This window comes from Oreochromis niloticus, linkage group LG17, assembly GCF_001858045.2.
Source record: "Oreochromis niloticus isolate F11D_XX linkage group LG17, O_niloticus_UMD_NMBU, whole genome shotgun sequence".
NCBI classification, from domain to species: domain Eukaryota; kingdom Metazoa; phylum Chordata; class Actinopteri; order Cichliformes; family Cichlidae; genus Oreochromis; species Oreochromis niloticus.
The window spans coordinates 13,143,191-13,164,785 of NC_031981.2; the positions used below are offsets into that span (position 1 = coordinate 13,143,191).

Here is a 21,595-nt window from a genome sequence, read left to right on the forward strand (position 1 = left end):
GCTTTGAGTCTGTGTGCTTGTGATTGTGAAAAAAAACATCCTCATCAGCACCATCAGTGATATTAATTCTGGCCTTAAAAACTGCTGCAACTGGATACCGGCAGCTTTTTGCCCGTGTGTGCGCATGCATGTTAAAGGCTGCGTCTGTCATTTTTAAGCATGTGTGTTTGTCCACGGCTGCGGGTCATCTCCGCTGATGAACAATTTGCCCAGTGAGGTGTGACCACAGGCATTGTGATGGTGGCCACACAGTGGACTACAGATGCAAAGAGTGAGAGAGATAGAAAGAGACAGAGAGAGAGAGGGAGAGAGGGAGCGAGAGCAAGTGGGAGGGAGGGTGGGAGACTGGAACTCTGTTCCACACAGGCAAACCTACATAGGCTCAGAAACACGATCTCGCCTGCAGCACTCACACTCGAACACCGCTGGCTGTGGATCTTATTTCATACATCTGCGGGTAAGCACCTGACATGTTTTCACCGTCCTTTTCCTTTCTCTGTCTCTCTCTGTATGTGTATTTTAATCAGGTGGTCTTGACCAATAATAAGGGATGTGTGGGTATGACTCCTATAATGCAGGCAGTTGCATGCTGATATACACACTCTAGCTGCAGTTTTACACACTGATACTCACAAACATACTGGATTTCATCAAACATATATAAGAGGAGTGGTTGTGGTTGATGTTGGTGTGCAGATTCTTATAAACATCTGGATTTCGAAGATGAGTAAGGGCTAAATATATGTGTATGTGTGTTCCTGTCAGTGAGGCATCTGGAAAAATCTGACATATAAAGATGTTGGCATCTGCAATTTCACTCTTGTGATTTCGTTTAGCAGTTGTATCTATATTCACTCACTTCGTTTTAGAAGGGTGTACAGATGTATGTATGTGCGTTTTGGAGTTAGCAAACCAGCAAATGCTCTTGCAAGAATCGATTGGTTTTTTTGAGTGTGTGTGTGTGTGTGTGTGTGTGTGTGTGTGTGTGTGTGTGTGTGTGTGTGTGTGTGTGTGTGTGTGTGTCAGACTGCCCATTTACATGTGAGAGCAACACGCTCCAAGAAGCCGAACAGCGTAATCCAGAAGGTGCTCAAATTCCTGGGATTAACAAGACGTCTTTGGCTTCAGCTGTCACCATGGCAAAGGCAGCCTGTGGAAAGCCTGTGTTTGAAAGCGTCCTCTATAATAAGCGGATTCACTGCATTCATCAGCTCTAGAGCTAACACAAGCATTAACCCACTACAATGTCATTCTCAATCAAGAGATTGATGAGATCTATCTCAGGGCTGGTCAAACTGGCATTTTTTTTAAAGAGGTGGTATTTAGAATACATTAGAAAAAATACATTAGAAAAAGAATGCCAGAACCAAAAGATAATGCCATCAGAGTACTCTTGCACGTGGAAGTGGATGTGGAAGTGGAAGCCCTGCAAGTGAAAATAGCAAGGAATTAATCTTGTTTGTAAATACAGTGACTCAGGATGTTGTTTGGTTGTCAAGCCAACGGGACCCGGTTGGGAGTCCAGCTTATGATGCTGCCTATTTGGACACATGTGGATGGGTTTAGCTATTCTTAGACATGAGAACAGCTCTCATTATGGTCAATAATGTCCAGGCACTATTGACTGGTTGCACAATTCCATTTGTGCGCATGTTGCTGCGAACACATTAGTTACAGTGTAGGACAACAGATGGAGAAATTATTTTAAAATGATGACAAATGAAGAAAGATTAAAATTAAACAGGGGCAACTGTAGCTCACGAGATTTGATGGTTTGATCCCTAACTCCTGTAGTCTGTATGTCCTTGAGCAAGATACTGAAGCCCACATAAGCGCTTGCTTATAGATTTATCACTTCTCTCCCTGTGTTGTTGCAAATACTGAATGATTGTTTATAATGTTTATATTAGGTTTATCACTAGGAAAGTTGTCTTACTTCCTGATCTAATAGAAATAATGCAGATTTAATGCTACTTCCCACTGTGTCTGACTTCTTTGCCTCTTCCAACAACAGTTACTCTGGTTGTTTAAGTGTCGCCCATTTCAGCTGCCTAAAGAAAGCTGCCAACAGCTCTCAGAAGAAAAACAAAAGCGTCATCCCCATCCTGTACTGGTTGTGTAATGCAAGATGTTGAAACGCTACTATGGAAGCAGAATTGCAAGTTGAATTAACTGAGTCATTTCCTTTTTTTTTAGTTTGCAGTATTGTTATGGCATTTAATGCCACACAATTATTATTACACACCATGAGCAAAGATAATATAGTAGTTCTGAAAGATAATAAAGGAGGGTAAAGTATCAGAATATTTGCATATGAGGCTCTAAAGCACAATAACACAAATTTTTGATAGTCACACATTCAAATTGCCTTGGTTGTTCAGTGCCTGCTTGATATGGAAAGCCTTCTAACTCCCAAGATTTTAAAAAATCCTTTCAAATATAACATACTTAAGTTTGCTCTTTAGATGGGAGTTGCATTTGAAAAACAGAGGGCCCAAAGGCACGTGGGAGGACGCACGTGCACTTGTATGCTATTGCACCTACACATAACCATGGAAATAATACTAGAGTGAAAACTAGGGCTTGTAAATATGTACACCCACACAGCAGACTCAGAAAAAAACAACTATCACACACAACAGTAGCCATTTGCAGGGAGGTAAATTACTCCATTATCCTGGACTATGTCATTGATCCTCAGACCTTCCCGTGCTCATAGAGGGTTTGTTAAATAGTAATGACGCTGGCTGCAGTCAATTCATCTCTATTTGCGACTCCCCTCGCTATAGAGTCTCTCCATTTCAATCACGCTAGAAAGACCCAAGCCTCTACTTCAGTTACAAGGTTTATATTTCTTGTTTGACTAACTTAAACAAAATTTTGAGTGCACTGATAACAGAAGGGGTTGTCCTGCGATAGTTCCAATTAATTTAGAAACAGCATATGTTTCATGGAGAAACGTGCTGCACCACGTTGAAAGCTGACTGTCAGGTAGCTAATGGTCCCAGAGAAAATATGAGGTATGTGCTTTCTTGTAAACACAGACACGCTGAGACTAAAATGAAAGCCAGGAGTCTGTTGACAGAGTTAATAAAAGAGGTTCTGGGCAGCAAACTAAAATGAGCATCAAGGAGACTGCCGCAGAGTTTGCTCTCTTGGACTAACAATGTCACAATTGAATGTCAACACGGTGTTGTTCTTCTCCTCGCCTGCCCTTGTCTCTTGTTCTCGGTCCATCTTTCTCTATCTCTGCTCCGTTGAGCACACTACAGTGCCAGGCTCCCCACCATCTTTGTCAGGAGCAGTGAGACAAAACGGCAGCAAAATAATAGAAGGGACTTGCATATTCCCCACAGCCACTTTTTTATAGCTCCTTTCCACTTACTCGACTGCCTGTCAAACCAGACAATGCCTACAGCAGGCGTGTATTTGATGTGGGGAAGAATGGTAACAGGAATGTTAAAGGCAGTGGCATTAAAGCTCAAGCTGAATAGGATTTTGGAATAATTGGTGGTTTGTAGTAAGATTATAAGATTGTTTAAATTTGACTCTGACAATTTGTGGTTGAACATTACTTGTAGGCTGCTTTGTTTACATTTTAAAGCTTCAGTTTGGCATCAGTTTTTATAAGGTCATGTGAGAACATGCACATGAAATGTGTCACCCACAAAGAAATACTACATGACCGAAGTTACCCTCACCTGTAAACTGCTTTATGCTATTAATTATTGCTTAAGTATTGCTTTTCTGTCACCGCTCTCATCTTTTTTTCTTTTCTTTTTTTGGCTCTGACAAACCTATTTTCTCACCACAAACCAAACTTCAGATGAATGTAGCGGCCCATCTAGCATCTGCCTCATTGGTCCTTTAAACTTTAAGGCACTTTAAGACTTCAAGACTTTGTTGGAAAGAAAATGTTTATTTTGAAACATAGTTCAAAACGAGGAAACACAGTTACTGGAAACACAAATCCAAATGCATGCAAACTTTACTGTGTATCTCCTGGACATCCTCTGATATTATAACTTGAAAGGTAATTTAAAAATTTTACGTATGTTGGATACAAGAATAATCCTGATGTTGACGAACATGCATGAAAAATGTCTTAGTTGTTTAATCCAAGATCTAGCAAAGTATGCTTTGAAATGCACAACTGCTTCCAGTGAATGCTCTGAAAAGCTGATATCATAGGAAATATCATGATTATTTGAGAGCTGTGCAATCGCTACGCTAAGGGAAGCGATCATTTTGCACTCGACATGAGTCTACATGAGTTTCCCATTTACCACACTGCAGGATACTAAATGAAAGTGATACTGAAGTGAAATGTGAGAATGTTAACCAAAATAAATTATACATACTAACCCAGTGTGTAAATAATTGATGATTTATACATCAAATCAACAAAAGGGCAACTAGGGATGAAAGATAATTTGCCCCGTGCTTCAACTAGATGTTTTTCCCGTTTTCTGGGCCTTTACAAACTGCTGTCAGAATGTCTTGAAGAATTCAGGAGAGTGCAAGCGTGGGTGTGTGGATCTACTACAGTACAGTACATGTAGGCGAACAAGTTGTACTAACACGCAGAGTCAGATCCAAATTCATCTACAATCGTATCACTCATATCACTGCATGCATGAAATGCGACTGTATGCAGGTTGGCTGGGGCAAGCTCGAACACACAGCCATCTAAAAACATTCTCACCTCCTTGGAATCGGATTTTCATGCTGTTCAGTCAAAATGCTAAAAGTGGGGAGTGTGTGGGAAGCTTCATGTTTGCCCCCCCTTCCAGTTCTCAGTCTTCATATCTAAGCATCTGACTGTGTGCTCTGGCTGATTTCATTCCTTCAGGCAGGGAAGAGAAGGGTTGATGGCTGGACAAAGCCCTGCTTTCCTGATCACAGGAAATAATCCAGAGACATCGGGATAAGCAGTGGCTTATTGATCTAAATTGTATGCGTGCTAAAGAAAACGGCAACACTTGAGAGATCAAAGTTAACAGGCAGTGCTTTGGAAAAAAAAGAGGGATTTAAATAAACTTGTCATAGCGAAAAAGAAACGCTGACAATGAAGAGGAAGTGTGACATGACTGATAAATACAATGAGAGCACGGTAGAGAAGCTTGACTGTGATAGCAGTTTTCTGTGAATATTGATGCTTTTTTTTTAACTCCCACACAAAGAGACCTTTCTCCACTGCTTTAAAGAACAAATAAATCTGAGATTGAAAGAGAGCAAGACCAAAGCTGGGAGTTATTGAGGAGGGAGTTAAGTACAGCTATGCATACAGGTTGTTGTTCTCACAGGGGAAATTCCTTAGGTGCTCCAGTCTTTTCACTGAGGCAACAGGCTAGTGACTTTGAACCATTCAATGCTCCACAAAAGAATAAGTGGTCTCTCTATTCTTCTCAGAGTCTAACCTCCCCCCAACCCAACTCTTATACATTATTTCTCAACCACTCCTTATAGAAGAGGATGTATATGAAAGGAAGTTCCTTCTCTAATTCATCAGTCCATGTAACAGCCCAACCGCTGCGACACAGTAAGCATGTGAGCAAGAGCATGACATAAATACTGACCACGGCATCTGACAGAATACCACTAATTGTGGGGTGTCCATAATACTTAAGGTCTTGTTGTGATTTGTGGTGGCTGACGTATTTTTTAAGCCTGCTAACTTCAGCAGTCATTTGTAATGAGTGGCATCGTTTCTATACTTTTTTTTCCCAAAAATTTGCTTTATGGCCTGGAAAAACAGCTCAGAAGCTGGTCATGCTCTAAGACACAAAAACTGAAAAGTGAACAGATGCAAATTCTATCAAGTTTTCATCAACTCAAATTTAGCCGCCAAGGAGTGGATGAAAAGTGTGTCACTGATGTCCTCTGTGTTCTTGTCTTCTAGGCCATATTTGCTGGCAAGCCAGCCAGACCCATCTCAGGGAGCAGGAGAATGGAGAACAACATGTGACGGATCTGCGCACCACTGTCGAAAGCATGCTTCGCCTCTACTGGACCTTGGCCTTCTTCTTTTGGTATTTTTTGCTACTTCACAGAGAGGCTGCGGCTGATGAAGAGGCCCCCTGGGGATCGACGGCATCAAGTGAAAAGCCACCTGAAAATAAAGTCAGCTCGTATTGGTGGCTCCCTTCCCTTCCCAAACTGCCGTTCGAGTTCGAGAATCCCTTTTATAGGGGTTCACATAGTAAAGATAGTAAAGAAGAGGTAGCTGCAGTGACCACACCTGCCAAAGGGCTGACAGAATCAAATGATCAAGTCCAAGAAGGCTCAGGATCTGGAGACGAAAGCATTTTTGAAGCATCTCAGTCACCCACCACTTTGACTCAGGGGCTCCTAAACAGCGTGACTAAGATAAGAAGCGAATCACCTCCCACAGGAACATCAGATTCTCCACACAGCAGCATAGTTCTGAGTGACAATGATACTCTTGTTTCCGACTCCTACTCTCCCACAAGCGTCTCTATCAGAAACACTCTGTTCACCAACAGTCCCACCAGCACTAACGCTCCTGAACAGAATGCAACACATACCCACCCACCATGGGACACAACATGGGTAGCTGAGCCCAGCATGAATGCCACCGCACAACACCTTCAAGAGAAACACAGTGTTCCTCTGGCGAATGAAGATTTTTCTCCAGAGAACCCTTCAACAATAGCACCAGAAACCACAGTTCCCACTGCCTTGACATCGGCAGTAGCTCAAACCACAACAACAAACCCAGGACTCGTGGAGACCGCGCTGACCATGGGACACAACCTGGGGCCGGCTGCTCACACTGCTACCCCAGAAACAATATTTAGCAGAGAACCACAAGATGCATCTGTTAGCGTTACCCTCCAAGCTGGAGACTTCACTACATCAGAAGTCCACACAACTCAAAGCAGAACTGAGGCCAGGTCGTGGGCCATGGCAGAGGAGCCAGGGGTAATGTCTAGTGCCCCGGGGATCGATCATAAACCAGTTCTGGAATCCATAACAAGCACAACTCAGATCCAAAAGGTTAACTTACCAATTGGAGGTAAGCAAAGTTAAATCAATAGTAGCTGGATTGACTTGAAAGATGTGATCAATCATGTGTTGACAGGTCTTTAGTGTTCAATAAATGGCTGTCAAAAAGGCTGCAGACAGATTGGCTTGATCGATGACATGTTTGACATGGCAAGAAGTCAAAGGTCAGAAATTTGCATAAAACCCAGATCCAGAGGAATCCTTGTAAACAGTCACTGAATACGAGATGGAAATCAGCATTAAAATTATCACACACGATATTCAGCATTTGATAAATGGATTGAATCTAACTGCCAGCGTGATGATGGTTTTGAGAAGTGAGAGTTGCTTAATAAGTAAAACATGTTGAAACCATTGACAAAATGACACGTCTTTATTATATTTCCAAAGCATCAAGGGAGAAGAAATGATCAGAATGTGTTGAGTAAAATGTTGTGGGTGGTTAAAATGGTACTTCAAGTGTTGTGTTGTTGTTTACTGGTTCCATCTATACCCCAAGTTAATTTCACATTGCACAATTGCTTCCAGTGAGTAATTTGGGCCACCCTACTAAAAGAAATTATCTCTTTAACCACCTATAATGTGTTTTCATCAGCAGATCAACTCCAGCATTGCTTATACTAAAACCAGAAAAGGGAGGTTATTTTGTTTAAATATTGTGGGGGTTGCTGGGTGAGGAAGGGGGAAGAGGAGTTGCTCTCCTCGTGCGTATAAAGCAAAAGATGTTAATCTGAAATAGCTTCTGGTAGCCTTTTTTGTCGCAGGAGACCTGGACGCGACACCGAGGCAATACTTTCTTATCCCTGTCCCATCCCCCAACCACTGGTGGCAGTCTGGGGTCTGAATACTTAACGAGCCCTCGGAGGGAGATCCTCCTCCAAGTACAGACACATTCATCATGTGGGGTCAAAGGTCGGGCTGGAAAATGATGAGTCGATTATTCTCAGCAGTTGTTTGGTGGATGGGTACACACAGCAGTGTCCTAGCTTGTGTAGGACACAACTATTTTGTGTTTCTGCAAATACATCAGATATATGTTAATGTTGGAATTTACTTCAAATATAATTTTTAAGTTGTTTATAAAATACAATTCGGCAAAGGAGTTATAAGATTAATCGGGATGAAATTGTGTTACTTGATGTTCTTATGTATTCACTGTCCCAATGTCATTTTTTGGATTTAGTTCATTTAAATCACTAACTGAATACATTTTCAACTCAACTTTAGATACTCGCCAATTACAAATATATTTAAATGCTGCTGTGTTTATACTTACCTATTTAAAAAACATCAAACTTGCCATTTGAGTAGTTTTCCTCCAGTTTTTGTATTTTTTGTGTTTATCACAAAATTGTAAATGTCTTCATTTGCAATTTTCTGAGCACTTTGGTTCTCTCAAAAGCTCAAGATCAGCCTTCGACCTTGAAATCCAATTGTTTTGCCATGTGCTGTTTACAGATTTGAGAAAAGATTTTTGAGCTTCATCAAGATACTTGCAGTTTATAGTGTTGTTATGTTAAAATCTTGAGATTACAGTTCCTCCATGAATGTTTTTTTCTGCAACAGCAGTGTTGGAATGCAACCATTCCCAATCCCATATCACCCAGTCTGCTTTGGCTGCGGGTATTGAAGCTGACAGTTATTATGTTTTGTCTGCCGTGATCAGTGTTGTCTGCACTTGTTTTTTAGCTGTGCGTGGTGTGGTGAGATACAGCACAGAAGGTGGGTGGGGAGGGCTGCTGTGTTCATGTATCAGTATTCTAAGCGCACGCTCAGCGAAACCACCGCCTCTCCTGTGGGACCATCCGCTCGCCAGTCGCTGTTCATGGATGCTGAACATGCTTCTTGCCATTTAGTCTCCTCCCTCCTCTCTTTTGGCCATGTATTTTCTCTCTGTACAGACACAAACCCCTGTCTCCTCGTTTCATGGATAAAAATGTCGGCTGTTGCTTTAAAGGTTGAATGAGAAGCTGAGAAGCTTCTGATCATTCACAAAGAAACGTAAACCAGTAACATAAGACTAACTGATGTGCTACTGGACTGGAGTCATGCAGTGTTTAAATTATTACACGTTACCAAAGGACACAAGTGGAGATTAATAGGAAACTGACAGCATAGCAGCTCTGTGTTATCATACTTTATCCTGATGTTGTAATTTATTTGAAAGCTGCATGGGGTGAATTGTTTCAGGTGTTGGACACCTTCGCCACAAAAAAAAAGAAAAAACGGGGGGGTTGAGTTACATTGATCGAGGGAGCATTGCCCTTGAGGAGGCTGTCAGGTGTAAAAATAAAACAGTGATGAAAACAGCCATAGCAAGGTCAATTATGAGAAGAGAAAGTGGGGGGGAAAAAAGGAGTGGAAGAGAACTGAGGGGTGAAAATGTTGGTTTTCTCAAACCACTGCTGCTAATTTTCATCCAAGCATCTGTCTTTTACCCTGCTCTCTTTCCCTTCCTCCCTGTTTCCATTACCGCACTAATAGTCATTGGTGAGACTAGACCCTTAGCACACTCCATTAATACCTCCAAGGATATATTGTCTCTGTGATCCAAGCACTGTACCCAACTACTAAAGCGTGGCCAATGACAGAGTAATTGATTATGGAAATGGATACAGAGCATGTGACATGAATATCTGATGGCCTTTTATAGATTTTACATGGAAAATGGGCTTCAGTGCAAATAGAGAACACTGCTGGGGCTTACATATTATGCTAATCTTCTCACAATACTTGCTTTACCAGCCTGGTTTGTTTTTAGGATTTGACACACAATTCTTAGGCTGAATAAACTTCATGAAAAGAACTGGCTGAGGAACATATATTAAGCAATAGGGGTGATTTAATACTCTAGCTCAGACTGATTTTAAAGTAAGAGATGCTCTGAGTTCCTGTGTTGCTGCCTTAAAGATGAACCAAATTAGCAACAACATGATGCAATTTTGCGCAAGTAAGTCACATTAGAAGCAAAATTCAAGATGAGAAACTTTATTGCGCCACTGTTATGAAACTAATTATCGGTAAATTTCTTACAAACCATTGCATTTATTCGTTTCATCAACTCACACAAGGATTTTTATAGATAAGCAAAGAGTAATGGAGTGCAACATCATCTCCTGTTTATCATTTCTGGTAGCTAAAGATAAAGGGGAGCTCCATCATCACTATACACTGTGTTGTTGTGGTACACTTAAACTCGCCACTGCTGCTAATTGTGTTTATTTTTATTTTGGGTGGCCATAAATGAATTGAATTATATCAAGCTATAGCCTGTGGTGAGGAAGGCACTGAGACATTCCTTTTCTGCTGTGACTGAAAAACAACTGAATGAGACTTTAAGGTCACGGAGACCAAAGAAAATTATGGATGTACTAATTAGGTAGAAGCATAAATGATAAGTCAGCAGAGGTGTGGAAAGTTGAGCTGTTTAATAAGTAAAGTGGAGAGTTAGCACATCCATATTTAGCTCATACATCCCTGTCAACTGTCTACTGTTTTATTTTGCAATTTCAGCAGTCTCTTTAAAAAGCTGGTCATCAGTTTGTGATGAGCTACAGATCTGAGTGAGTGAACTCTCTCGTCACTCTCTCTTTCTCATTTTTAGCAGATCTTGTTTGATGTTGTAGTTTAATCGCTGCCTGCACTGCAGATCTGTAGTGATTTAGATGTGGCGTACACACACATAACATTAGCTCCCTAAAAAATCGAAATTATCAGTTGAACTTAATTGTGAAAAAATTTACAACAATCAGAATAATGACAAAATTGCAGTGAGAATATATTACTTACATTTCTGGCAACACAAAGCAATTGCCCGCTAAACATAATAACTGGTTGCATCACCTTTGGCAGAAAAAAACTGCAATCAAGCATTTGTGACAACTGGCAATGAGTCTTTCACATTGCTGTGGAGGAATTTTGGCCCACTCTTCTCTGCAGAATTGTTTTAATTCAGCCACATTGGAAGGTTTGTTGAACCTCATGCCAAAGCACCTCAGTCAGATATCAGCCTGGACTTTGATTAAGCCACTCCAAAATCTTTATTTTGTTTTTATGAGGCATTCAGAGGTGGACTTGCTGGCGTGTTTTGGATCATTGTCTTGCTGCATTACCCTAGTGAGCTTGAGCTTCAGTTCATGAACTGTTGGCTGGATATTCTGCTTCAGGATTTTCTGGTAGAGAGTAGAAGTCATGGCTCCATTATTACAGCTAGTTTTCCAGGTTCTGAAGAAGCAAAGCAGCCCCAGACCATCACACTACCACCAACAGAAAATATTTTCTGTGGACAGCAGTAGGAAAACCTTGGAACTTTCCCATGTATGCCACTTTTTTCCCCCAAACTGACCCTAACTGGAAAATGAGGAAAGTGAGGCCTGCAGTTCTTTAGATGTTTGTGTTTGTGATGTTTGCTAGATGAGTCACTGTTGCAGTCCCTTAGCCTGGTTCTGCTGGAGGTTTCTTCCTGTTAAAAGAGAGTTTTTCCTTCCCACTGTCACCAAAGTGCTTGTTCATAGGGGTTCATCTAATTGATGGGATTTTCTGGATCATTGTAGTGTCTTCACCTTAAAATCTAAAGCACCTCGAGGAAACTGTTGCTATGATTTTGCACCATTAAAATAAAACTGAATTGAATTGATTTGCTATCCCTTCCTGGCTTCCACAAACAGAGCTAGACCAGAGAAAAAGCCCAGAACAAACACAGAGTTTTATATATTATTTGAAAAACTGATCCTGTTAAACATTAACAAGCATAGCAAGCATATGTAATGAAATAAAAAGGAAATGTGTAATATGCCCTCATCAAATACAATATTTTTTCCCTACTAATCATTTGTTCAGATAGACTGAAATATAATAACGTAAGCAAAGAAGACACTTTAATAGTATTTTGAAATTTAGCTCAAAAACTTAAAATACAAACTTGTAGTGTGAGATTCTGCTGTGTGGGTGTCTATATGAGCTATATTTGTCTCATTTTTTTTTCTTACTCTTTTTGGCTGAGCTGTAGCTCTCGCTGTGTGAAACCGATTTATTGTGAGACTTTTTAAACTAACAGATGACTCGGGTACTATCTGCTTGACCTAGATTAGTCTCTAAGATAGAGGCTTGCATTGCTTTGTAGCTGTTCTGATTTTTTTCACAACTCATTATCTCCCATTTTATTTGGTATTTTTTTCATTAATATTAATTCTGAACTTGTAGCCTAAAACTGTACCTTGTATCCCTGGCTTCATTACATAGTCAGCTCATCCGGTTTTCCCAACAGGTTCATTCAGCGCCCTAAATCTTTTCTTCTGTCTTTGTGACTGTTGTAACACACAATTCCTGTGTGGGTGGCTAACTATGAAAATATTTTGTGATTCAACCATACTGAGCTAAAGGGAAAAGAACAGTATGGCATTTTTGTGTAGTTGTTAACATTAACATTCTCTCGCCGCTTTCTTGCAACATTTTTCCTCTTTGTCTTCTTTATGGAACGCAGCAGCTCTAGACACAGTCTGGATTTGCAGTGGACCAGGATGTACACACCCATGCACATACACATAAGGATGTCAATGTAATTAGACCACACAGGCCTATTCCACTGTGCTATGCTATGGATGACTGAATACAACTAAGTGGGTGATAGGCCGATCCCTGACAGAACTGGGTTAAGAAATGTAGTTCTTCCATTTGCTACAGTGTTAAACCTCAGACATGCTTTGAGCAGAGAACAGAGAGGGTTAAGTTTTCTTTGGGTAAGCTAATCTCTTTAACTCAGACTACTTTAAAGATGCCAATGCTATTTAAAATGCTATTTTAATTAAATTGATCGCTTTGAGCTCTTGCCTAGGTTAAACTGCACGTGTCTCCCCAGATCTTCCAGGCAAAGAGGATAAGGAGGATGAGAAAGGTGTGGTTCCGTCGACTGCAGACGATGATGTTGACATAAGTTTGGCAGGCATGTCCACGCCGTCCACTGAGCTGCGACAACAGACAGGTGAGCAAACACATCCCTCGAGATGTAAACAAACACTAACTTCCTTGAAAACTCTAATCCATTTTAGAAGCATGTGTTTGCACTGCCATACTGTTAAGAGGACAAGCAAAAGTCTGCATGCTGTTACTTTCAGAAGCCATCCTCTAAATGTTTGCGTATGTATAAATCTGTCAGAGGACTGGGAGAAACAATTACCTGCATCTATTGCCTGAGGCTACTAATTGCTTCCAATGGGAGGGGAAAAAGTGCTCATCCAACAGATAGGGAGCAATGCCCAACCACTGAACAGACTTCTAGGTACTGCTTCTAAAATACATAATTATTGATCCAATAAAACAGTTTCTATTACAAAAATAAAACATGCAGTAGTACGAATCTTGCTGGCCAATGACTATCATTATTAGTCATCTTTTTGCATTATAACAAAGCAATATCCACTTTTGAATTAAATAAAGAGAATGAAAAAAATAGCAATAAATGCATTAATTGCATTCTACTTAGTTGATGTGGATTTTTTTATAATACAGTTGTCTGGAACCATGCTGTCAACAGTTTAAAAAGTAATTTAGTAACATTTGCATCTTCTTCAAACATTTCCACGTCACTGGCTGAATCTTTACAGCTCAAACAGGCAAAGTCTGGTGGAAGTATTTTGGCAAGCGAGTACACATAGAATAGTACTCACTAGGAAATCCAACACTGTAGGTGCATTGCATCTCTTGCTATTAAAAAGAAAACAAAATCAGATCAATTGTAAGAATGTGATACAGTATAAATGTGAAATTCACATATTAGTCTAATTATTTGTCAATCATATACAGTTGATTTCTGATCAGATATTTGTTGAAGAGATTCACTTTCAGCCCACTTCACAGAAGCAGCTGTAACCCACATTACCTCACCCAGAATAGCAGATACTGTCAAGTGGTTTTTCCAAAAATAGACTTCAAATGTGCCACCTGCTGAATATGGCTCGCAAGTAAGTAAATGAAACAATAATATTACTAGTGTGCGCATCTGTTATTTAATAGTGTTGTCCCTAAAGCATAAAAAAAAAAACAAGAGAGAAAAATAAAATAAAATAAATGTGCTGATGAGAATGTCTGTTCCGCATAAAGTTATCCTAAAATCTCTTCTGTTTGTGTAAGCAGGCCCGCTGCATTGTGCAGAACTGTTTAAGTGAGAGATAAAACCTCAGTCGTACAGGTCCCAGCACAACTGGCCCCTCCTTAGTATGCATCGGATTTCTCCATGAGCTCCCACGAAATTGCTTTTTCTGAAGTGAGCCAAATTGAAGATGAAGGCGATCAGAAGAAAACTACATGGGTCCTATAGTTTAGTGATACAGAATCAACATGCAGTGAATTAAAGATGGGTGTGGGGTAGCTGGAGTTCACGTATCATCAGAAGAACCCTTCTACTTCATTATCTTAGCTGGTAGACATGTGAGGCACCTCAGGTGAGACCTTTGAGGGTTTATTAGTAAGGCTGAAAGCAATGAAGACATAAATACAGCACTGTGTACCAATATTGTTCCCACTGGGGGTTTGCTGGCTAATTTGTTTTGTGGCTGAACTGTCTTAAGGAAGCTCTAGGACCTTTTTTTATCTACCTTGAAGTGCTGGTAGTAAATAAATATTAGCTGTACAAAACAGGATTTTTATGTTTTGTTTTTTTCAATTTTGTGTGGCTACAGAGATGCCAGTCAGTGGATTGGTTGACTCCTGAATGAAATGCTAATAGTCTAAAAAGTAGGAATCCTCTAAACATTTGTGACTTTCCTCTACTTTTTTCCCAAGCCCCACCTAGAAGTTCACATCTGTGGATTTGGAACTCGACTGGATGATTTAAGTACTTATGTTGGATAAAATCCTGAGTGTAAACCTCCCCCACTAGAGTTCAGGTTAGAGAATGGCAAATAAATCTGAACTCTCTTCTCCCTTGCGGCACTGTCTTGTTACAACCATAAGCAACCTGCACTGTTTCACAAGTAACTATAATGACAAGCAGCTTGCTGCAGTCACATTTTCGAAAATCTGTTGTTGCTACTGCAATGAAGGCAAATAATTATTGTTACATAAGCTGTCACATAAACGGGAGAAGATGCGAAAATGATCCATTCATTCAGATTTGATGCCTTGTCTTTGTGCGGAGGTTTTGTCTGAGCTCCAGAGGTGACACAGCTTTATTACTAAACGTTGCCATGCTAACACAAAAATGCTGAACATTGTGAAATATGGGAGCACTGCCACTGTAAGCATTTTACAGTAGTGTGCTACCATTAACGGCGAGCTCAGAGCACCATCGTATGTCTCACAGAGCTGCTCATTTTATATCTGTGATCCCAACAAGCAGAACTATTCTCAAGTAATTAAAAGATTACACTTTGTTTTTGATAGTTCTAACCCCTCAGAGTCCACAAAAGACCTCTTGGAGTCTTTCTGTCTAAAAGGTTCCCAGCATGAGAGGCAAGAGTGTGTCCGAGTCAAGAGTGAGCAGCCGCCGGCACATACCAAACCCTCCCGAGGCCGCCCAGTCAGCCAGCAGCTCAGATGGGACTCTTATTGACATGAGGAAACAAAAGAGGGCGATCATTCAATACCCATCAGATTTTCCACTCGGCCTGCCTCAGTGGAATCCAAGTCATTGCCCTGGAAAGCAGACAAGTGGGCACACAGGTCATTGACATAATGCATATACTAAAACACACCTACTTTATCAGTGGCCCCCACATTCAGAATGTCTGCAGCCATGTGTTTGTTTAATACTCGAACCACATTTCCCACACAGCTACTGTGTGCTGTGATAAGATGACATAGTTGGAGTCGGTGAGAGTACATAGACTGTTTCTATGCTGCTAGTGCGATAACTTTTACAAGATTAAACGTAATTTTATCTTATTTTTATTTGAGAATAATCAAACTAAGATTTTTTTTGTTTGTTTTTTGCATTTTGCACTGATGCAACGTGGAGTTTGAATTAACCAGTTAACCAATTATCATTTCATTATACTGGAGAAAGGTTTACTGCTGACCTTGATTAATCTCTAGATATTTATTTATGCTTGCTGCATTGCACCAGTGCTTGTCAGCCCACCACATTTGTCCAGACTTGAATATTGTGTTACAGACATTACACATTCCCAGACAATGACTTCTAATGACACTAGTGAGCACCGACTTTTCCTATAATGGCATCATGAGGTTGACTTTTGCAGCACTGAGTGCTGCACAACTAATATTGCATGTCTTTAGCATTCCCGTTTTGTCAGACTAGCAGTCCGAGGTACTGTAAATATAATGAAACAGAACAGGGATGGTTATGAAAGTAATAAATGTTTGACCACTTCATGTTATTTGTCAAAAAAGTGGTTTAGTTTCTGTCATTTGTTTAGGCAGGTAATCAAGATTTGCTTGGAGCGTTTTCAAATTTAAAGCATGTCTCTGTTCCACACCCATCAGGGCTTGTGTTTATAATTCAGTCATTCTGAATTATGGCAAATTAAATGTCAGCATGGAACAGGATGTTTATTCCTATTTTGCTTAACAGACTTAATGGTTGCACAGCGTGTACTTAGCAGAGCAGAATGTGGTGTGAATGTGCTGACTGCAAACTTGCACATCTAAATCTCTTTCCTGCTCTTAATAATCCAGCATCATCATGAGAGAGAGAGAGAGAGAGAGAGAGAGAGAGAGATGTGTAACAGAGCCATGTTGAATGCATCTTGCTGTTAAAGCTTCATCAAGACTTAAGTGAAAAAAACAAAACAAAACAAAGCCACTCACAAAAATTGATCCTTGCGTTTCCTCCCGCTGCTCTGGATCAGCTCAGGGTGTGAAATAAAACTGCTGCATCACACTGAGAGACGCAGAAGTGAGCCTGCGGTGGGCTCGTATTTCCTCAGGCTTGATGTTTTCATCAGTACCTGGGGCTGTGACTCAGCACTGAGGTCAGGAGATAAATGTGAATAATGACAAAACAAACACAGGCAAACAGCAGAGAGGTGCTTTTGCTAAAGCACTTGTGAAAGTCCTTTTCTGCTCATAGGGATCTAATGATGGCTTTGTTCACAAGTAGCTTACAAATCCATGTAAATGCAATGATAAACACACCAAAATGAACACACATATAGACACGGGCTTCAAGGAAAGCACAAAATAAAGGAGTTTTCACATTAGAGCACAAAAAAAAAAAATGAAATGGCTATTTCCATCTGGAGCTGCTGCTCTGGGCATATTAAACATAATAGAAACTGCAGCTGCCATACATTGGACCTATATACTTGGAAAAACACCAGGAAAAGCACAAAACATAAAGCATGGGAAGAGACTTGTAAAACTCAGGGCTGTCAAAGAGAAAAGTGGATTTGGTAAAGAAAACTGTCACTGTTCAAAAATAACAAGCCCACCTATGGGAGTTTCCCTTTTTGCAGGCGGGAGTTGAAGGAAAATCAAAAACAAAAGAATGAATTAGGTGACCAGGACAGGGTGGGATGGGAAACGCAAGAATATAACCCATAAAAGACATGTGAGAAAGGCTTCAGAAAACCACATGAATTCCGCTTTTATTTTTACTCAGGAAACAAATTAGACATCTTCGGCCTATAGGCAAAGATTTGGGGGGTTTGCGGTTCTAAAGTCTACACATTCATGTTCTTAAACAGGCATTTAAGATTACCACCGGATATAATGGATTCTCCAGTTAACGCTAGATGCGTTTCAATTACTGTTGCAGACAAAAGTAGTGGGAGTGCCTTTTATCTGCACTTGGGCAATATTTTAATCAATAAAAACATCACTTTCTGACACGTAAATGATTCCAAAATATATCTACGAGTGTACACTTCATTAAATCTGCCTGCTGTGTGATTTAATAGGCTGTCAGTTTATCCTGCCCGTTTGTCCCTGTCTCTGTGGTCTCTTTCAGCACCTGGATTTATATGGTGGAGTTATTGTCTCTGATAAGCCTGCAGCAGAATGACTAATGATCCTGGGTGTGTGTGCAAATCCCTGATATGCAGTTAGAAGCTGTTTCTCTTCAGCTGCATTTGAATTCATATTCTTTATAAGCTTCCATTGTTAGCATGGGTCCTTCTTTTTTTGTTGTTGTTTTTGCTCTTTTTCATGGTAATTGCAGTATCGGTTCTGCTTTATGAAAAAGAACAAGCACCAGGATGTGGAGCACAGTGATGCAGAGACTAGAAGACTGAAAAATCTTTGTCTGATTGCCCATCTGTGAGGCATTATGCTGTGTGAAGTGCCTTATGTACATCCTATTCGAGTAATTGAGGTGCATAAACATGTATAGCTTAGATGAGCTTTGCAGACATCTCTGTAAATTCTGCACAAACACACATATGCATGGCTACTCCTTAATTTACAAAGCCAAGCCACTTCCTTTGCAGTGCTAAAACATGTCTAACAAAATCACAATTAACTATAGCTGCATGGAAACTCCAGATGGCTTACGTAACGCAAGAACTAGCTCTTGTGGTTCGGAGTGGGCTGATCTCACTCACACACACACATCACACACCCACACGCAGCCACACATGCATACCTCTGCTTTTGGGCCTCGCTTGGTTTGAACTGCTTACAAGATTTTACACAGGATTAGCACATTAGGAGAACTTTCACCATCCTGGGCCTGAGCCCATTTGTTTTCTGACTCAGATAGTTTTACTATTAAATGCTTCTGTGTATTCTCATTAGAACTCCATTTGTGCATTTTCAAGTGATATAAAAGTGTCAGTACATGTTTACAGCTACTGTCAATTCAAAGTTTATGCATTTTCTTTTTCTCTGTTTTTATGAATACTCATTCAATTATTAATGTTCCAGAATCATCTCTATGTTTTTTCTTTTTGTAGACCTTCCCTCTGAAACTCCACATATACTTCTGTATACTGAAGACTGGATGTCCACCTCAACCAACGTCGCTAAAGAAGGCTGTAATCGCTCCACCACCACGTGGGATTCCATAACCTACTTGGACATTAAGCCCACAGAAAACGCCACTGCCATCAACCAGTCAAGCAGCCCCTTTCTGATCCCAGCTCCACCGATGTTGGTGCCCTTGTACACAGACTGGAACAGCGCCATGGCCACGTGGGGCCTGGCCTGGGAGGCCCACATTTACGGCGCTGGTTGCGTCTTTGTGATGCTGACGATAGCCTCAGCACTGAATCTGCTCTGCTTACCACTGCGATGCCCATCCGGTTGTGGCTACTTTGCTCTGGTTAGCCTGTTCCTATTAGCTGCTGGTTGTACCAGGTCCTTCTCACTCCTGTATGATGCCTATGGCCACGAGGACCGCCTACCCTCCACAGAGGCCTCACTGATGCTCTACGAAGCACCGTTTCCCTGCCTCACTGCAGCTTTCGGTCTGGTTTTCCTTCTCCTTTCCATGCGCTCACGGATGCAGCTTTCTTACTCGGCCTTCCAGAGACCCTGTTTCCTGGCCTGCCTGGTTGTCCTGCATTTTGCCGCTGCGTTTGGTCCAGTTACATTTCTGAAGTTCTACCAGCAAAAGCCTCCTCTGTGCCTCTTTCTGTCACTCATCTCCCGGGGAACCTTTGTGGCTCTGGCAACTTTTCTATCAGCTGCCTATTTTGTGTTCTATATCTACGTGCGGGCAGACTCAAAGCACATCTATCACCTGAATAACACATCTCCAACACCTGCTGAGCGCTACAACCGCTGCCCTTTTGCTGAAAGCAGGGAGTGGGATCGTGCTGCTGCAACGGTGTGTCTTTCAGCATTGTTTTCATTGGCGTGTGCAGGACTTCAGTTATACGCAATGCTCAATGCAATGGGTGTTGCGGGTGGAGCGGAGGTCTTCCATCCTTGGCCGTGGTGGGCGTTCCAGTTTAGCTGCAGACTCTGTGAGCTCGGGGTTTGTCTCACCTTAGCCTTAGTGGTTGCACAGCCAGTTTATTGTTCTGACCACCTTCCAGCTGCTGGAAGTTGTTGGACCGAACTGTTGGCATCCAAGTCACCCATCCTGCCTGGAAGCTACCAATGGACCCTGAGTCAGCAAGAGAAGCTAGCTATTGTTGACACTATCGGACTGGGAGAGACTGAGAGTCTCCCGCTTTACACTCTGGTGGACGAAAGACTTGGCAGCAGTCTGAATGGCCTGGACCTCCTCTACCACAGTAACCGGGCTTTGGCTTACCGAGACCTGGACATGGATTTACAGAGTTCAGAAAAACCTGAAGATACAGGTGGCAGAGAGCCTTCAGGTGCATCTTCATTCACCAGTGACTCCACCGCAGACTTACGTCCGCCTTCACCCATCAACCTACGTCGCAGCATAGATGAGGCGCTCTTCAGTGAGGCCTTGTTTCCCATGAGCCTCTTCAGCCCTGCTAGGCCTTTTCAGTGCAGTGACCAATCAGTAAACAAGCACTGGACACTTCCCAGCAATGGACTCTGTGATCCTGTCTCTGCCGACGCTGGCCTTTATCGGACCTCCTCCTGCGTGGAGATAGCCTCTCAACCCCAGCCACCTGAATCTGAGGGTAATGGTGTTGAAGGTGCTCCACCATCTCCCTCCCTGAGCTCTTCCTCCAGCTGTTCATCACCTGAACGATGGAGGGGAAGCTCTTCCTCCTCTTCGCTCTACCGAGCCTCTCTTGGAAGCTCGCTGGTCCTCTGCGCAAGCCCAGAGAGACATGCACGACAGCTTCTCCAACAAGGCGGCACGGGTAACGTGGCATCCACTGGCCACCAGGGCCATGCAGACCTGCAGAGGCACTATCACACATTGGGAGCAGCCTCACAAGAGAGCCTGGACCTAGACACGTCGACAGAGGCAGACCGATCTGTCCAGGAGGAATTCATCAGTGTTTGCAGACAAATCGATGCTTTGAGCATCTGCAGTGAGACTATTGATTTATGAAGTAGAGTCTGGTCAAATGAGGGTTATACTGAGGACTTTAGGGTGACTACTATGTGCAGCAAGCTGACTGTCCAGGAGTTTTACAAATTGATAGTGCATGGTTAGTGGTGTATACACTATGGAAGAGCTACAGCTGCCAAAATATAGTTTTTGAAAGGCTTTGTTATGTGGTAAAAAGATAAAAGGGTCTAAGTGCCAAGAATGTCAAAAGCCAAATGGTAATTTGTAACTTTTACATGTTTGATAAAAGCAAGTGACATTTGATACAGTCGTGTAGTGAGTGGTAATCTAACAAGAACTGATTTGTACAAATAATTTTATCGCATTCCAACATTCCAATAGATAGTACTGTGAGTGAAAAAAGCACTTATTAAATACTACTGAAGTCAGACTCTTTCCAGTTCTACAAAATCATCAATTCTCATGTCAAATGAATGGGAGTTTTTCAAGCTTAAAAAAAAAAAATCAAAACAACAAAAACATACCACTAAGCTACGCATTTGCAGTTATAATGCAGCAGTGCCCTCTACTGGTATTAAGCACAAGCTATTTATCACATGCTTCTATATAAACAATCCAGACAGCATATTAATGACCAGCTTACTAACTTATTTATGTTCATCTATAACTTTGTCAACATATTGTTTAATAAAGATTTGTTTTTATAGTAAGTTTGCTTCTTTA

The 21,595-nt window shown here is 41.4% G+C and overlaps 1 protein-coding gene across 1 annotated transcript; it reads left to right on the plus strand.

Annotated features, from left to right (window-relative positions):
- Positions 1 to 345: 345 nt before the first annotated feature.
- On the plus strand, positions 346 to 21,582 carry prrt4b (proline rich transmembrane protein 4b). Its single transcript, XM_005451606.4, has 4 exons — positions 346 to 457; positions 5,903 to 7,039; positions 12,887 to 13,009; positions 18,879 to 21,582. The coding sequence occupies exons 2-4, from the start codon at positions 5,995 to 5,997 to the stop codon at positions 20,909 to 20,911; spliced, it is 3,201 nt and encodes a 1,066-aa protein (XP_005451663.1). The 5' UTR covers positions 346 to 457; positions 5,903 to 5,994; the 3' UTR covers positions 20,912 to 21,582.
- Positions 21,583 to 21,595: the final 13 nt, after the last annotated feature.